Source organism: Nicotiana tabacum, chromosome 22 (assembly GCF_000715075.1).
Source record: "Nicotiana tabacum cultivar K326 chromosome 22, ASM71507v2, whole genome shotgun sequence".
In the NCBI taxonomy this organism is placed as follows: Eukaryota; Viridiplantae; Streptophyta; class Magnoliopsida; order Solanales; family Solanaceae; genus Nicotiana; species Nicotiana tabacum.
This window is the reverse complement of record NC_134101.1, coordinates 31,353,185-31,371,755: the sequence shown is the minus strand read 5'-3', so window position 1 is coordinate 31,371,755 and position 18,571 is coordinate 31,353,185. Positions and strand designations below refer to the sequence as shown.

The window sequence follows — 18,571 nt, the reverse complement described above, 5'->3', positions numbered from 1 at the left end:
TGAATGTGCCTCTGCGGGTCTTCATGAGATAGACCCACATATTGCCCTGTGGACTGAATCAGCTATACCATGTATTGTTTGAGTTCAAAGTGACCCGTGATCTCAGGCTTCACAATTGCCTGAGTCATATTAGCAAGATTGGGCCTTGCAGCTTCTATCACCGGACACCATTCATTACCTGCCATCTCTATTGGCTGTGGTTGAACTATGATGTCCAACTCTCTTTCAATTCTAGTTCTAGCTTCAACTTCCCTCCTCACTCTATGAAGTGTTCGTTCGATCTCAGGATCAAGAGGAAGGATATTGTTTGCGCTTCTACTCCTCCGCATTCAAGAGAAGAGCCTGCGTTATCACAAATAAAGCAAACTAAAATTTAAAACTTGAACAAATAATGATTAAAAGCTTAACTTATATAAACAATCAATAACTAAGTCCCCGACAACAACGCCAAAAACTTGTTGGTTCCCCAAGTACACCCAAGTATACGTGGCCATCAAGTAATAAAGTGACTCGAAAGTCGAATGTCGAACCCATAGAGACTTAGATCAATTGTCAACTAAGCAAACTAAAATCAATTAATTGTCCAAGATATTTAAGAGTGATATTTTTCTATTAATCTACTATTGCGAAAATTAAACAAGTAACAACTAATTTATCAAGAATGTAAATGTGTATGATGAGATTTTAATTCAGAGGAGGTGAAAGTTCCAGGGTTCTGGTTGGTTATCAATCCTATTAAGTTCAATAATCACACTCGTTAATCTAGATTATCTATGGTTGCTAATTAACCGGATCGTTTATATGAATAGCATGTTCCTACAATACTACTCGCCTGCTCATAATATATCAATCCTATATTCCTATGGTATTGAGTCTATCATGAATGAATATAATACGGTATTCAATTAAGCAAGAATGTTAGGTATATTCCTATCCTAACCGCGAAATCGTCACCCGAGCCATGGGTTCAGAAACAAGCTCTCTCTAATTCTACTCTAATCTAAACACGACTTTCCCCAAGCATAGCATAGATAGTAGGGTGAATTGGTAGCTACAACAATTCACAAGTTAAAACTAGAATTAAAGAAACAACCACAAGATGATAATCCGAATTAACGAAGATGTAATTAATAAACGTTAATAATAATGTCAACCACAATCCTAGAACTAGAGTGCTTAGCCACTCATGTTCGTAGTAACAATTTTTCAGGTATTTTGCATAAACAAATTACAAAGAAAAGACAAATGAATGAAGAACTCGATGATTTTCTCCTCCAAAAATTGTTCCACGTGTTGTTCTTGCCTCAGGTCGCAAAAACTCCTCTAACAATGGTGTTTAATGACTATTTATATGTGTAGGAAAAAAGCCTAGATGAAATAACCAAGTCCAAAACCAAAAAAGAGACAAAATAGGCTTTAAAATCCGAAAAACCCTCGCTACAGGCCTCGCGGCGTGAGGCAAAACGTGAGCTTCATCTCGCTGTAGCCCATGTGATGCAAGCCTTGTCACTCGCTTTAATGCTCGCCTCGCCTGCTCTAACGCGAGCAAAGTACGCCTGCTGCTGCTTCGATTCAATTTTGTTGCCTAACATTTCCAATTCACGTTTTTGTTTCTTTTTTCAATTGTTCTTTTTGTCTTCTTATGATTTGTCGAAATTGTTCGTTGTAAAATATTTTTAAAAAAGGAACTGTTAATATATGGAAACATGGGAGTTAAATAATAAAAACAATGTACACTATTTATTCATTTAGCATGTAGTAATCTTTCAAAGAAACAACAGAGTTAAAAGAATTTCAATATTAATATATTTTTGTCAATATTACCGTGAAATATATGTTATTTTTGTGTATTCTTGAGTTTTTTTATTTTTATAGAATTTAATGTTTATATTTCATTTTAAAACGTAACAGAAATTGTTAATATGTAGAAATTGTTCGTAGTAAATAAAAGAAAAGTGTTAATATATGGGAACTTAGCAGATTTTTTCTTTAAGCAATAAATATTTATTAAACAACCAAGTCAAATCAGAGTTACATTATGGAAAATCCTTGTTCTTTAAATGAGAAGCATCAAAACAAAAAATAAAAGCTAAACATGAAGTATAGAAATCCCAAGTTACACGAGTTACATACGATAAAACTATACGAGCAAGAGAGAGAGCCGCTTTATTAACGTTCCGCCTAGTCCATGGAAGGACAAATCATTGAATTAATTCTTCAAAACGTGAAAGGACAAATCATTGAAGCAATTGCCAACGGAACACTTTAACTCTATCTTTACTGTACCGTACCATTTTAACACGTCCGACTGACATGGCAAGTAACGTGAGCATCACTGTTGTTGAGCACGTGAATATTAAAAATATGTTGACAAAAACTATTTCAACAGTAAAAATATACCCCTTCCCTATTATATAAACCCTTGTCCCTTTTTACTTTGTCTCTTAAATCTAGCCATATTTCTTCACCCTTTTCTTGATTTTTTGGTTTAAAAATTCTAGTCTTCTCTCCAAATTGAAAGTAGTCTCGCCCGAGTGTTCAGATTTTTGCTTAATCTCTCAATTTTGTGGATAATGTCTCTCACACCAAGAATCGATTCATGTCGGTGTGATCATGAATGTCAATTAAAAACTTCATGGTCTCCATCTAATCCTTGAAGGAGGTTCTATGGATGCAAAATTTAAAAGGTAAGTGTTAATTAACTACAATTAATTATTTTTACTATGTTGTCCCCGATTTTAGTTTGAATCAATTTCTTTTTTTTTTTGAAGGACAAAGGTGGATGTAACTATTTTAGGTAGGTTAATGACGAGTTTCCTAGAAAAACGAATAGGGCTATTTGGGGTTTATTGAACAGGGTCAAAGCTTTTGAAGAAGAAAGGAATCGAGCAAGAATATGGAGGAAGAAATTGGCTTCTGTTATAGTAATAGTGCTAATTATCTGGGTTTGCTATTGTGCCTTCGATCGTTGAAGTTGTTGTAGTTCTACACATGGTTGGAGTAGAAGAGTTTTGATGACATTATGTCATCTATGTCTTAGCTCTTGTATTTTGTGTTTGTAATGGTGGTTGATATATTTTGAATGTGTCTTAACTGGTAGTTTGTGTGAATGTAATTGTAGTCTGTGGCCTTATTTCAATGAACTGAAGAAATTTTCTGCCATTTGTTTTATGTACTGGTTCAAATATGGAATTCGAAGTGCTAACATGTTGAAGTTGTAATTGAACTCAACTGATAAGTACTTAACAAACATCCATCGCAGGCATTAAAGAGCTTGCCATACTTCTTTTTTTAAGGCTCATTCTTGGCCTTTCTTCTTTTTTTTGGGGGTCTGCCTAACATTGGCATTGGTGCTGGAGGCTCAATTACCATGTTATTAGTGTCAGGCCACATCTTCATGTTAGGGATTTGTTCAAGAAAGTATTGATATGCCTTGAGAAATGTCTCTTTTCTATGCCAGTTATCCACATATTTATATGGTTCTTCTTCTTAGCTTGGTGATAGATTGCACATATTGCATGTGCACAAGAGATCCCTCTTAACTGCCAGGATTTACAAGTGCATGTTCTTCTCCTCAAGTTCACTATATATATGTATTCATACTCATCAACCTCAAACCCATCAGTTCCAAACCACAAAACTTTGCATTTCCTAGAAAACTCCTTATTTTCTTCTAGAATCACCCTTGCCGTAGGAGAAATATCTGTAATCCAAATCTTTGCAAACTTTATCATATCAACATGTCTCCTAACTACTTTATATCTAATGTCATCTAACATGCTAATAATAGACTGGTGCCTAGGTGCCAATATCCAAGAATTAAAGGTCTCACACATATTATTTTCTACAATATCACATTTGAAGTGCTCAAGAAAAAAAGCTCTGCATCAATACTCTTTGTTATACTTCAATGGGCTTTCACATATATTTTTTCATGTTTTCCCAACCAGTTCTTCTTTCAACTTCACCTCAAAACTAGCCTTAGAATACCTCCAAAATTGCTTTCTCATCTCCTCACCTCTCCAAGTTTTTGACAAGTTAGACCATATGTGCCTAGCACACATTCGATGCTCAAAATTTGGTAGTAATTCAGGAATGCTTGGTACCAATCCCTACAAAATATAAATGAATCAAACAAAACCCTACAAAATAGAGCTGAATAAAACAAAATAATAACACATGAAGTAGAAATTTAAGCCTGAAAGTTTTGGTAAAATACCTTTTGCGTATCAAACATAACTGTTAATCCAGCTTCATCTCCTAACTCCAAATCAGATATTAAGTTGTATATAAACCAACTCCAAGATTTTTTGACTCATTGTCTATCACATCCCATGCAATGGGATATAAAGAAACTAGATAACGGATCTCTAGTTGTCGCAATAGATCAGCATTTTCTTTAATGATCAAGTTTGCCTTCGTAAATGAGAAATTGTTGGTTCCCCAAGTACACGCAAGTATACATGGCCGTCAAGTAATAAAGTCACTCGAAAATCGGATGTCGAACCCACAGAGACTTAGATCAATTGTCAACTAAGCAAACTAAAATCAATTAATTGTCCAAGATATTTAAGAATGATATTTTTCTATTAATCTACTATTGCGTAAATTAAACAAGTAACAACTAATTTATCAAGAATGCAAATGTGTATGATGAGATTTTAATTCAGAGGAGGTGAAAATTTCAGGGTTGTGGTTGGTTTATCATTCCTATTAAGTTCAATAATCACACTCGTTAATCCAGATTATCTATGGTTGATAATTAACCGGGTCGTTTATATGAATAACATGTTCCCACAATACTACTCGCCTCCCACAATATATCAATCCTATATTCCTTGGTATTGAGTTTATCATGAACGAATATAATACGGTATTCAATTAAGCAAGACTGTTAGGTATATTCCTATCCTAACCGCAAAATCGTCGGCCGAGCCACGGGTTCAGAAACAAGCTCTAATTCTACTCTAATCTAAATACAGCTTTTTCAAGCATAGCGTAGATAGTAGGGTGAATTGGTAGCTACAACAATTCATAAGTTAAAACTAGAATTAAAGAAATAACACAAGATGATAATCCAATTAACGAAGATGTAATTAATAAATGTTAATAATCATATCAACCACAACCCTAGAACTAGAGTGCTTAGCCACTCATGTTCGTAGTAACAATGTTTCAAGTATTTTGCATAAACAAATTACAAAGAAAAAATAAATGAATGAAGAACTCGATGACTTTCTCCTCCAAAAGTTGTTCCATGTGATGTTCTTGTCTCCGGTCGCAAAAACTCCTTTAAAAATGATGTTTAATGACTATTTATATGTGTAGGGAAAAAGTCTAAACGAAATAACCAAGTCCAAAATCAAAAAGGAGACAAAATAGGCTTTAAAACCCAGAACACCCTCGCTACAGGCCTCGTGGCGCGAGGCAAAACGCGAGCTTCATCTCGCTGTAGCCCATGCGACGCAAGCTCTATCGCGCGCTTTAATCCTCGCCTCGCCTGCTCTAACGCGAGCAAAGTACGCCTGCTGCTGCTTTGATTCAATTTTGTTGCCTAACATTTCTAATTCACATTTTTGTTTCTTTTTTCAATTGTTCTTTTTGTCTTCTTTTGATTTGTCGATTTTGTCTTCCTTTGTAATGTTAAACTTTAATCCTTATATATCCACTAATTAAATAATCATAACTCCATTCTTGTAGTGTATAAAATAAACATAAAAGTTTTACTTTGCTCTCAATTTCGTCTTCAACGTACCTACACATAAAATAAACTCCATTAAGCACAAATATAGTATAGTTTAGCATTAAAGCCCCGAAATGTAAGGTAAATAATGCACTAAAATATATAATTATAGCCAAACATCACTACCCCACACTTAAACATTGCTCGTCCTCGAGTAATCAAACTACACTTTATATAGACACGACCTTTTAAAACAATTCTCCTAACTCATCACACCAAGAATCTTTAAAATAGACTAAGCACAAAGATGTAACATCTTCACCTCAAGATTTGACTCACAAGTACCATGCATTATTCACCACTCACTCACTTACTCTAACATAGAGGTCAATGATATTATTACCTTTCCTTCATGAATAAAGTGCCCTCACACAACAAAAGAGAGTAGTTCCACACACATTAAAATTAAAGAACAATTAGGAACTCAAGATAGGAAGAATTCACTCACTCTCAGAAATAGCATTCATATGCCACAAAAGATGCATCATAAGCTTGCCCGTAGTATACTACTCTACTAATTGAGCTCATTCAATCTAGGATCAAGTATGACTTTAATTAGTTGTAATGTAGGTTGCGGGTCGGTTAGGATACATTTGGATATAAGAGTGACTACACCTCCCTAAGCACTTTAATACATATACTTTAACATTCAAATCCCATACATATGTCAAACTAAACTCCACCTTCACATCAATGTATATTACTCCATACTTCTTTTAAGCACAATTACATCAAGAGTCACCACTATCAAGGAATATTTTTCACAGCAATACAACTATATATATATATATTTTTTTCTTTTTCAATTCACGTGGCTCTTACTTTTTCAAAACAATGCACCTTTCTCCTTATTTCATTAGTTCCACTCAAAAGTCAAACCAACGACCCCACACTTTAACTTTTACAAAGTTCATTACAATTCAAGTGCTCATGAGAGGTTAAAAGGTTCAAATAGATGGTTAATTCAAACAAATGGGTAAGGCTTGTAATGTGGTTGCCAAAGAAACATGATTAGAGGCTCAAATGGATTAACTACGATACATAACAATTAGGCGGGTAAACTATATATATCTGGCTCAACAAAGAAACGCCTATATCACTTCCAAGACTGAACAAAATACTATTTTGCTTTGCAAACACACGGGGCAAGTTCTAGACATCAAATGCAATGGACAAAATAACACACAAGTCTCATACACACATGGCACATAACTCACTCAGGATCGGACTCATCAAGACACTCTAGTCAAAGCAGTTAAGCAAATTTAAGATCATACAATTTAAGGTACTTATACAAGAGTCAAAAACTGAGCCTAAGCGTCATAACCAAACTATTCACTATTCTCAAGGCATAACAAAGTCAAGAGATATTGCTTCAATTCAATTCATCTCACAATGGCTCCTACTCCTAAAAAAATAAAACTAACTACACCCGGTTCAAACAAAACCCTTGAAAAAGAACCGTGGCACAAAGAAACACCAAGGGGGAATTACTACACTACATACAAAGAAAATCTTTTTGTCCTTTTTCCTTAGACTTAAATCCCTCAAGAAACTGTCTAGGAGATCCATCGTCGGGAAAAGTCCAATTTTTCTACTTTTTTTTCAATTGTTTTCATAGCTACTAAAATACTAAAACACTACACAACTACAAAAACAAAAATAAGAAGTTAACATTTTTCTAACATCCTACTACTAATTATCTAGAGAATTCTCCTACCCTACACTTAAAAGAGTACAGTGTCCCCAATGCACAAATAAAGCAAAACAATAACGAGGGTGGACAAGAAACTCCCTGAAAGGCCTAAGGCCGAAGCAATAGCGGCTCACGGGGTACTCAGACTTCCCCCAGGTATGGTCCTTTGTGTGGGCACCCCACACTTAGTTCCCACCATCTACTCGCTTTTGCACACTTCCAATGGCTTTGCCTCCTATGCTTATAATCCTGCAAAACAAAAACAAACACTACAGCAATATTAAGATAAAAAATAAAAATAAAAGAAAGCAGTAAAGATGGGTTGCCTCCCAACAAGCGCCTGGTTTAACGTCGCGGCACGAGACATAACCTCGTCTAATCATTGGCAAGTAACACCTTCGACTTTTGACGATCAAAGTCACCTCCATAATAGTGCTTTACTCTTTGTCCGTTCACTAAGAATGTTCTCTTGCCACATATGACACGTAGCTCAATTACACCATGTGGAGTGACTCTCACTACCTCAAACGGGCCCGACCATCTCGATTTGAGCTTCCCCGGAAAGAGTCTTAACCTCGAATTGAACAAGAGAACCAATTGGCCCGGTTTGCACTCGCGATGGTATATATGCTTATCATGCCATCGCTTGGTCTTTTCTTTATATAACTTGGCATTCTCAAACACATGCAAGCGAAACTTATCAAGCTCGTTCAATTGCATCACCCGCTTTCTACCCACTAATTCTGCATCAAAGTTCAGCTTCTTTATCGCCCAATAGGCCTTGTGCTCAAGTTCCACAGGTAAATGGCATGCCTTCCCATAATCTAGCTTGTAAGGGGAGAATCCAATTGGAGTTTTGTAGGCAGTCCGGTATGCCCATAGAGCATCATCAAGCTTTGAAGTCCAATCTTTCCTACTTGCACTAACCGTCTTCTCCGGGATCTGCTTTATCTCTCTATTTGAGACTTCAACTTTCCCACTAGTCTGAGGATGGTAAGCAGTTGCAAACTTATGTTTGACCCATATTGCGCTAAGACACTGTCCAAGAGCTTGTTACAGAAATGGGTTCCCCCATCACTAATCATCACTCTCGGAGTGCCGAACCTTGTAAAGATATGCTTTTTCACAAAGTTGACCACAACCTTGGCATCATTGGTAGGAAGAGCAATGGCCTCCACCCACTTCTACACATAGTCAACGGCCACTAAAATGTACTTACACCCACTAGACAAGGGAAATGGACCCATAAAATCAATTCCCCACACATCAAAAATTTCAACCTCCATAATACCGTGCAATGGCATCTCATGCCTTTTCGTGATTGTTCCTGTTCTCTGGCACCTATCACACCTCCTCACGAACTCATGGGCGTCTTTAAACACCCTAGAATAATGACCACCATAAGGCAACGCATGGCAGTCATGTAAGATAGCATTTATTTCAGATTCGGGCACACATCTTCTCATTAACTGATCGGTAGAAGATTTAAACAGAAATGACTCATCCCACACATATGACCTCACATCTCGCAAGAACTTCTTTTTAGCATAAGTTTCAAGATCAGGCGGCATCTCTCCACTTGCCAGATAGTTCATAAAATCTGCATACCATGGAACCTCCCCAGCATTAATGGCCAACAGTTTCTCATCCGGAAATGTTTCCTTAATGACATCTCCCTCAGCTACATGATTCTGAGTTTCTAACCTGGATAATTGATCAGCCACTTGATTCTCTGTTCCTTAATGGTCTCGGATCTCCAAATCAAATTCCTGCATGAGTAAAACCCAACAGATTAGCCTTGGTTTAGCATCTTACTTTTCGAACAAATACCTAATGATTGCATGGTCTGTGTAGACGATTACTTTGGTGCCAACCAAATAGCCCCGAAATTTATCGAACGCCCACACTACAGCAAGCAACTCCTTTTCTGTCACAGTATAATTTATTTAAGCAGGAGTAAGAGTCTTGATTGCATAGTAAATGGAGTGAAAAATATTGCTCCTCCTCTGGCCCAACATGGCCCCAATTGCACCATCAATAGCGTCACACATCAGCTCAAATGGCTCTTTCCAGTCAGGAACCACTATGATTGGTGCACTCACTAATTTCTTTTTTAGCTCCTCGAATGCTTTCAGACAAGCATCGTCAAACTTGAATGGCATATCCTTCTCTAATAACCTACACCAAGGAGAAGAAATGTTTGAGAAATCCTTTATAAATCGGCGATAAAAACCTGCATGTCCCAGAAAACTCCTAACTCCTTTCACTGAAATCGGTGGTGGCAACTTTTCAATTGCTTCCACCTTAGGTTTTTCAACTTCCAGTCCATCTTTGGACACCTTGTGCCCCAGCACTATACCTTCACGTACCATAAAATGACACTTTTCCCAATTCAGTACCATATTAGTCTCCTCACACCTGGCAAGCACTTTAGCAAGATTGGTCAAGCATTCATCAAAAGAAGGACCTAACACAGAAAAATCATCCATAAAAACCTCCACAAACCATTCCACCATATCGGTGAAAATAGCCATCATACACCTTTGAAAAATCGCAGGTGCATTACACAACCCGAATGACATTCTCTTAAATGCATAAGTGCCATAAGGGCATGTAAAAGTGGTATTTTCTTAATCTTCCGGGGCAATAGCAATCTTATTATACCCCGAATAGCTGTCAAGGAAACAATAGTATTCCTGTCTGGCTAACCTGTCAAGCATTTGATCAATGAAGGGGAGGGGGACGTGATCTTTTCGTGTAGCATTATTTAACTTCCTATAATTTATGCATATTCTCCAACCAGTCACAGTCCTAGTTGGGATTAATTCATTTTGCTCATTCATTACAATAGTCATACCCCCCTTTTTAGGTACACATTGAACAGGGCTTACCCACTTACTATCGGAGATGGGAAATACGATACTTGTGTCGAGCCACTTAATCAATTCTTTTCTTACCACCTCTTTCATGATTGGATTTAGGCGGCGTTGATGTTCTACGCTAGGCTTGTGTCCTTACTCCATGAGTATTTTGTGCATGAAGAATGCAGGGCTAATACCTTTTATGTTAGACATTGTCCAACCAATGGTATGTTTGTGCTCCCTCAGCACCCTTAAGAGCTTTTCTTCTTGCAATTTAGACAAATGAGAAGAAACAATCACAGGTAAAGTGTTAGAACTACCAAAATATGCATAATGAAGATGAGATTGTAAGGGTTTAAGTTCCAGTTTTGGAGCCTCCTCAACTGAGGGTCTAGGGGGAAGGCCGATTGGCCTATCTAGAGGCTCAAACTGGTATCTTTCTCTTATGTATTCACAAGATGCATTCAAAATTTGCAACATCTCCTCATCCTCTTCTTCCAGTTCCAAGTGATTGAACAACATCAATGCCTTTTCTAGTGCATCTTCTTTAAATGCACTTGGCTCTACAACTGGTTCATTTATCTTCACCAAAGAAATCATGGCCAGGTCCTTGTAATGACGAGGCAACTGAATGGATCGATATACATTGAAGACCGCTTCTTAATTGTCTACCCTCAGGATCATCTTACCTTCTCGGACTTTGATAATGGCATCTCCAGGAACTAACTCATCAGCCTCGTAGTCCAGGATGATAAAATCTGCAGGGAAAATAAACTTCCCTATGTGCAGCAAGACGTCCTCAATTACCCCCTCAGGATAAACATAAGATCTATCAGCTAACTTTAGCAGGACCGTGGTGGGTCTCGGAGCTCCTAATCCCAATTGTTTGAACACTGACAACGTCATCAAATTGATACTTGCACCCAAATCACACAAGGCTCTACCCATATCAATTTCACCAATCCCCACGGGGATGGTAAAACTACCCAAAATCTTAAGCTTTTGTGGAAGCTTATGTTGAATCCTGGAAGTGCACTCCTCGGTAAGTGCTCCGGTCTCAAATTTAGTTAACCTCCTCTTATTTGCCACTATATCCTCAATATATTTTGCATATTTTGGGACCTCACGGAGCATGTCCACCAAAGGTATGTTCAAGTGTATCTGCTTCAGCATATAAAAGAATTTGTGAAACATGTGGTCATCATTCTTCTTTCTCATTCTTTGAGGAAAAGGATGTGGCACCCTCTCAAACTCTATTTTGTTTCTCTTATCTATCTCTACAGGTTTTGGCACTCTTTCTTCTTCGAGCCCAGACTTCTTCTTTTCCTTCTTGGCACTTCTACTAACTCTCTCCCATTTCTCAACGTCACTGCATGGACTTGAGAATTTTTCTCTGTATCACTTGGGAGAGCTCCAACATGTATAATATTCTGATTGTTAGCCACTTGCCCAAACTGCCTCTCTAAATTTATGAACTTTGTGCACAATTGTTGATTTTCAGCCATAACTTTCTGATTGTCTAGCAAGAGCTTTTTCATCATGTCAGTCAAAATCTCTTCTAATTATTGTGGAGGTTGAGGTGGATGATTATAATTCGCTTAAGGCATGATGTTCTAATTTCCACCTCAAGAGAAGTTAGGATGATTCCTCCAGTCCGGATTGTATGTGTTACCATATTGAGCATTTTGATTCATCGGCCCTCTAGCTTGTTGCCCCACGTAGTAGATGGATTCAGGATTCACGGGGCATATGTCACTTGTGTGACCTTCACCACATAACTCACAGCAAGTAGACATCTATTGCACATGCTGCAACTGTTGTCCTTGGTGCATTGTCATCTTATTCATCTGATTTGCTAATCTCGCTATATCTGCCCTCATGGCTGAGAAATCATCAAGCTCGATTACACATACTGCCTTTTATTTAAGTGCTCTTCGTGGTTCCCCATCTCCTTGCCAATTATTATCATTAGCAGTGAAATTGTTCAGCGGGATTTGGATTTCACTATACGGCCTTGCCATGCAACTACCCCACAAGCTGAATCAAGATTCATCTTTGATGTCTCGTCTAACCCATCAACGAAAGTGTGACCCAATACCTCATCAGTATGACAATGATGTGGGCAGTCTCTGAGTAGCTTCTTGTATCTTTCCCAAGCTTGATGAAGAGTTTCACCATCCCGTTGTTGGAACCCAAGAATCTGGCTCCTTAGCGACTTTGTCTTTTTAGTAGGAAAAAACTTGATTAAGAATTTCCTTGCTAGATCATCCCAATTGTGGATTGAGTTCGCGGGCTCCTTTTGCAACCATTCCTTAGCTTCACCTAGCAGTGAAAAGGGAAACAGTGTCAGCCTGACATAGTCCTTGGAAATGTTCGGATAATTGTAAGTGTCTGTAATTTCCAGGAAGTTCTGAATGTGCCTCTACGGGTCTTCATGAGATAGACCCACATATTTCCATGTGGACTCACAATCACTCATGCCACTCGAGCATACCTCACAATCGCTCATGCCTCCCGGTCACTCAGCACTCGGCACTTGCACTCAGTAGGTACCTGCACTCACTGGGGGTGTGTACAGACTCCGGAGGGGCTCCTTCAGCCCAAGCGCTATAATCTGCACGGGCAACTCATATGCTGCACGGACAACTCACGTGCTATAATAATAAAGTATATAAAGCATGCTGTAGGCGGGCAACCCCGATCCACATAATATTCCTCACAATCAGGCCCTCGGCCTCCCTCGGTCATCAATCTCTCCAGTCTCTCGGGCTCACAATGTCATGAAAATAGCCCAAACATGATGATATGATGTATCAATAAATAATAACAGAGACTGAGATATGATATGCAATGAAATGAATATGAATGAGTATGAATTTTTAATTTAAAACAAATAATTCACAGCAATATGACCTCTGTGGGTCCCAATAATACTGGCACATAACCTCAACATGATTTTTAATATGCTTTTCACATCAATTTCTTTAACTCATAAAACCGCATGGAAAATGCCAAGATCATTTAACTAAAAAATTCCACAGAAACAATTATGTCACAATTTCTATAGTGCACGCCCACACGCCCGTCACCTAGCATGTGCGTCACCTCCCAACAATTCATGAAATACATATATTCAGGGTTCATACCCTCAACTCCAAGATTAGAAGAGTTACTTACCTCGAACAAGCCAAATCCAATGTCGAGCAAGCTAAGCAATGCTCTGGAAATTCCATTATGCTCGTATCAACTCCCGAACGGCTCAAATCTACCACATTTAATTTGATTCAGTCCACACAATTTATAGGAATTAATTCCATATCCAAATGCTAATATTTTCTACAAAATCCGAAATTACGCCCCAAAATATCACCCGTAGGGCCCACATCTCAAAATCCGACGAAACTCACAAAATACGGCAACCCATCCAATTACAAGTTCAACCATACTAATTTCACTCTAATCCAACTCCAATTCGGTATTCAAACTTGAAAAATTCGTTTTGTGACATTATAGAAATTTCCTTCTATTTCTCTTGAAGATTCAATAATCTTACACCAAAAATGAAGATTAATTCATGGAATATAATCACAAGGGAGTTAAGAACACTTACCCCAAGTTGTGTGGAAAAGTTCCTCTCGAAAATCATCCAACCCGAGCTCCAAAATCCGAAAATGGGTAAAAATGTTGAACTCTCGAATTTAAGGTTCTGTCCCATCGATTTCCGCATCTGCGGACAAGGGGTCGCACCTGCAACTCTCTCTTCTGCGGACAAAATTGCTCGCCTGCGGAAACAACCGGCCTTCTCAAATCTCGCATCTGCGGCGCCTTCTCGCATCTGCGGGCTCGCAGATGAGCATTCCCCTTCGTACCTACGTTCGCCCCACGCCGGCCCTAGTCTGCATGCGCTAACACCTTCACACATGCGGCCTCGTAGATGCGTCGAATTCCTCGCACCTGCGAGCTCTACCTAGTTCCACACTTGGACGCTTCTGCGACTGATTTTGCGGACATGCGGCTTCGCACATGTGATCAAAAGCTTCGCAGGTGCGATCACACCAGTAGGCAGCAGTTCCAGAAGTGTTTCAAGTTGAATTTGTTCCGTTAACCATCCGAAACTTACCCGAGCCACTCGGGACCCCATCCAAATACACCAACAAGTCCTAAAACACACCACGGACGTACTCAAGGACTCAAATCACATCAAACAACCTCAAAATACAAACTACACACGGATTCAAGCCTAATAAATTTCGAAATTTCCAAATTCTACAAACGATGCCGAAACCTATCAAATCACGTCCGATTGACCTCAAATTTTGCACACAAATCACATTTCACATTATGGACATATTCAAATTTCTTGAATCGGATTCCGACCCCGATATCAAAAAGTCAACCCCCCGATCAATCTTCCCAAAAATTCAACTTTCGGCATTTCAAACCTAATTCCACTACGGACCTCCAAATAATATTCCGGACACGCTCCTAAGTCCAAAATCACCCTACGGAGCTTTTGGAATCATCAAAACTCCATTCCGGGGTCGTTTACACATAAGTCGACATTCGGTCACTATTTTAACTTAAGCTTTAAACCTTGGAACTAAATAGTCCAATTCATTCCAAAACTTCACCGGATCTGAACCATTTACCCCGACAATTCACACAACAACTGTGAAGTACAATTTGAGCAGTAAACGGGGTTGTAATACTCAAAACGACCGGCCGGGTCATTACATTCTCCCCCACTTAAACATACGTTCGTCCTCGAACGTGCCAAGAGTTGTTTCCAAGCCATCAAATCACTGTTCCATCTTACCACACACGTACCTGGGGGTGAACCCACGTCACCCTATTCCATGTAAGCTTGACAACACAATACAACTGAAAATCATTAATTTAACCTTAGCACATAAACTTTGGAGTGTAATTTCCAACCTTTAGAATTTCTTTAAAGACACGAATCTTACATTTACACACTGTATGAGTTTGAACAAGCTATATCAAGCCATAACCATGACTATAACCACAGACATAATCACCTAACATAATACACAACTCGCATGCTCGTAGCACACCATTCCTGATCACAGTGACTACTCCAAAACCAACCACATACTATTATTAAACCCATATCGAACCAAACCGCATCCCAAAACCTTTGTACAATGTTGATAATAAAAGAAACATGCGAAATTTCATGACTACTCACCAGATAAACAAGTCACGGAGCTCTCTCGCCCCAACTAGAATCGTAATCACTTTCTGAGCCGACTTTCAATATTATACTCCCAAATATACCGAAATTAAACTTGATAGTACCCATTCCAGGTCCAATGACCTTATATTACTAAATATAACTGTTCCACAGACATACCGCACCAATATAACTTGGAGCGACAACCCGTGCCACCCGTGCATCAATACGCAACCATTCAAATGTACTCAGTCAAGAAAATAAATGACTCAGATGAGAGAACTGCCCCACCAGATTAACAAGTACCGCCACAACGAAATGCTGAAAATTCATCACACGCCGTAGAACCATCACCCGATCCTAACACAAGGTTCATACCTTAACATAACTCCGCTGCAGTGCGTGACCCCATCCAAACGCTGGCCCATAATATATACCTCGAGCCACCCCACTCAAAATCAATAACCACAGAGAGGCAAATGACAAAAATGCCACACAAAACCTGAAAGAACATAACCATTACGCAATCGATCATGCAATACCCAAGTACTCATCACACTCAAATTCCGCTATAAAGTTCAAATAGAACCGCACCATCTGTGCACATAACCAATGAATCACAACTCCTCGTAGCATAAAGGAGTAACTCACAGATCATTTCAGAACATGAATAAGTTCAACATCAACTGAATGACACATCCCTCAATAATAGCAGTATGGAGCCAACCATTTCGGCTCGGTGTAGAATACACATCTTAATTGGGCCTACCTATGGACCCCCAAATCAACCCGGGTTACCCACAAATAGATAAAAATCCCTCTGAAAATCCATAATGACTGAATCATAACACATTTTATCATCTGGCTAGCTCCGGCCACAACTTCACAGTCCACAACCATGAAACAATCTGCTCCTGAGAACTCCCAATCTCCAAATCCATAGAACACGCGAATCATCATATTTGATTCCATCTCCACCGCCCGAATACCTAACACCTCTCTCATACACGATCATCCCACGAGAAATACTTTAAAAGTTCTTCCGTGCCACTTGACAAAATTTGAATATCAGCAGTCGATCAACCAGGAAAATGCCGCACTACCTATGAGATATCCATAATTCAAAATATAGTGCGCCTTCTGAAATGTACACTCTACTCACGCAATACCAAATAGTTATAGCATTCAGCTAAACATCGAAAACTGTTCATGCCCTCTAAGAATTTATGACCTCCCTTTCAAAGATAAACCATGACCTTGCACACGCCAACCTTAATCCCACACCACACAACACATCTATCATGCCATCAATTTAAAAATACGAGAACCTCATAATCATCCCGAGTCACAATTAAAATACATATCTGATCAGCCAGAAGCCTTACATTTGATCCCATCCTGTAAAAACAAAAATCCCAATACTCAACATGCTCCTCAGGCCGGTAGGAAAATACCCATCTCAAACCGTGGTAGAAAACCTCGAGAATGCTTTGGAATCCATTTGCACATAATGAAGCCATCAGAGTTGAATCTCTCTAGATCAACCAAGCCACGCAGGTCACCAAACCTAGGTATACTGCCACAAAGCACCTGTAGAAAAACCCCCACATCATAAGCACCCAAAGAACTGATCATATCCATTACCATACTGATCCGACCTACTACCCGTTTGTCTTATTTTGTCCGAGTTTCTTCCGAATCTGTCTTCAGATTAATACTTCTCCTTGCTAAAATGCCACAATAGCCACATCTCACCCTACAAAACTAGCATAGAACCACAACGCCCTACGACCCATAAGTAATTGTATTCTTCTTAAGCACCTTCAAAAATACCACAACTATAACACTCACTCTGAGAATACCTTATGTGAATTTGAAATTGTTCTTCTTACCTTCCTTATAAAAAAATGTAGAATCTATAGTCATATCGAATTTCCGCAAGTCCAGGCACCATCAAATGCAAATCTCGAATTTTATCCATACACAAGTCCGGAAACATTCTCAATTGCTATATATAATTCTCAAACCCACTGGAATTTTTTCGGGAGTCACCCACTTTGCTCAAATCTAATTGCACCACCCAAATGGGCCAAAAGACACGTGCCCCATTAGCACCACAACACTCAAAGAAGTAACTCTACTTTAACACCACATATCAAATGCATACTCCGTGCGCACTACATTTCACCAATAACAACTCACTCATCCCACGAATTTCATATACTCATACGTGCAATATAATCCTTAACCAGGAATTTTCTTATTCGAGTCATCCTCGATCTCAACTTCTGCAAGTCATAGTTAACCCACAAGTATGCCTCAGACCAAAATTAAAATTTAACACCTAACCATGAAATCAAATTGTCAATAGCAGACTGCCCCACTTGGCTCAAAGCCATAGATTAAAATATTCCCTAACTCACAATACCAATACTCTCTTACTGCCATAATGCCACAGTCAGTCCAACGAAACTTCTTCCCAAGTTCATACAATGCCAACCATAAAAATACCTCAATCATCCGCTAAGCTCGTATTCATCCTCTTAACACACAAGTCAACTTTCTCAACCAGATTCAGATTCAAATCTCCACCCATACACCCCGTCGGCAGAAAAGAAACTCTCTACTCACATCATAAGGAATCTACCTACGTAGATTACTCTGCAGGGGATAACCCGCCTGCTTAGCCTCAAACTGGTATCTTGTTATACCCTTTCGCAGTCACAATTACTATGCAATCACTTAGTCTATCTGAGTCCAAACTCATTAACCAAACATGAGAGTTTGGTCTATCCCAAAATTTAACAATGTGAAAGATCCTTCAAAACATTCATTACTCGAGACTGTTCGTCACATCAAATCGAAAATCAAGCACCCAATGGCCTTTCCTTTACATTTCAAGGAAACACTTCTCTTCATATTCCAATCGTCTTAACACATCCCGCGGTTACATCATACCCATCACACAACCATTCCACCGCTCATCGAGCCACAAATTCCACTGTATGGTCATTACCGGACATATAAGTCCAATTGTACTAGTTACAACTGAAGCTACCGAGCTCAAGCTAAGTTCA

At 38.8% G+C, this 18,571-nt stretch overlaps 1 protein-coding gene and 1 non-coding gene across 2 annotated transcripts; one reads left to right on the top strand and one right to left on the bottom strand.

Annotated features, from left to right (window-relative positions):
- Positions 1-7,624: 7,624 nt before the first annotated feature.
- On the bottom strand, positions 7,625-11,518 carry LOC107769662 (uncharacterized). Its single transcript, XM_016588899.2, has 8 exons — positions 10,990-11,518; positions 10,498-10,869; positions 9,858-9,906; positions 9,472-9,617; positions 9,255-9,366; positions 8,659-9,143; positions 8,107-8,488; positions 7,625-7,688 (listed from the first exon to the last, which is right to left on the bottom strand). The coding sequence occupies exons 1-8, from the start codon at positions 11,516-11,518 to the stop codon at positions 7,625-7,627; spliced, it is 2,139 nt and encodes a 712-aa protein (XP_016444385.2).
- An 890-nt stretch (positions 11,519-12,408) lies between these two features.
- Positions 12,409-12,515, top strand: LOC142176821 (small nucleolar RNA R71). The gene has a single exon (XR_012705628.1). It is a non-coding gene; the product is annotated as a small nucleolar RNA R71 (small nucleolar RNA).
- The last annotated feature ends 6,056 nt before the right edge of the window (positions 12,516-18,571 follow it).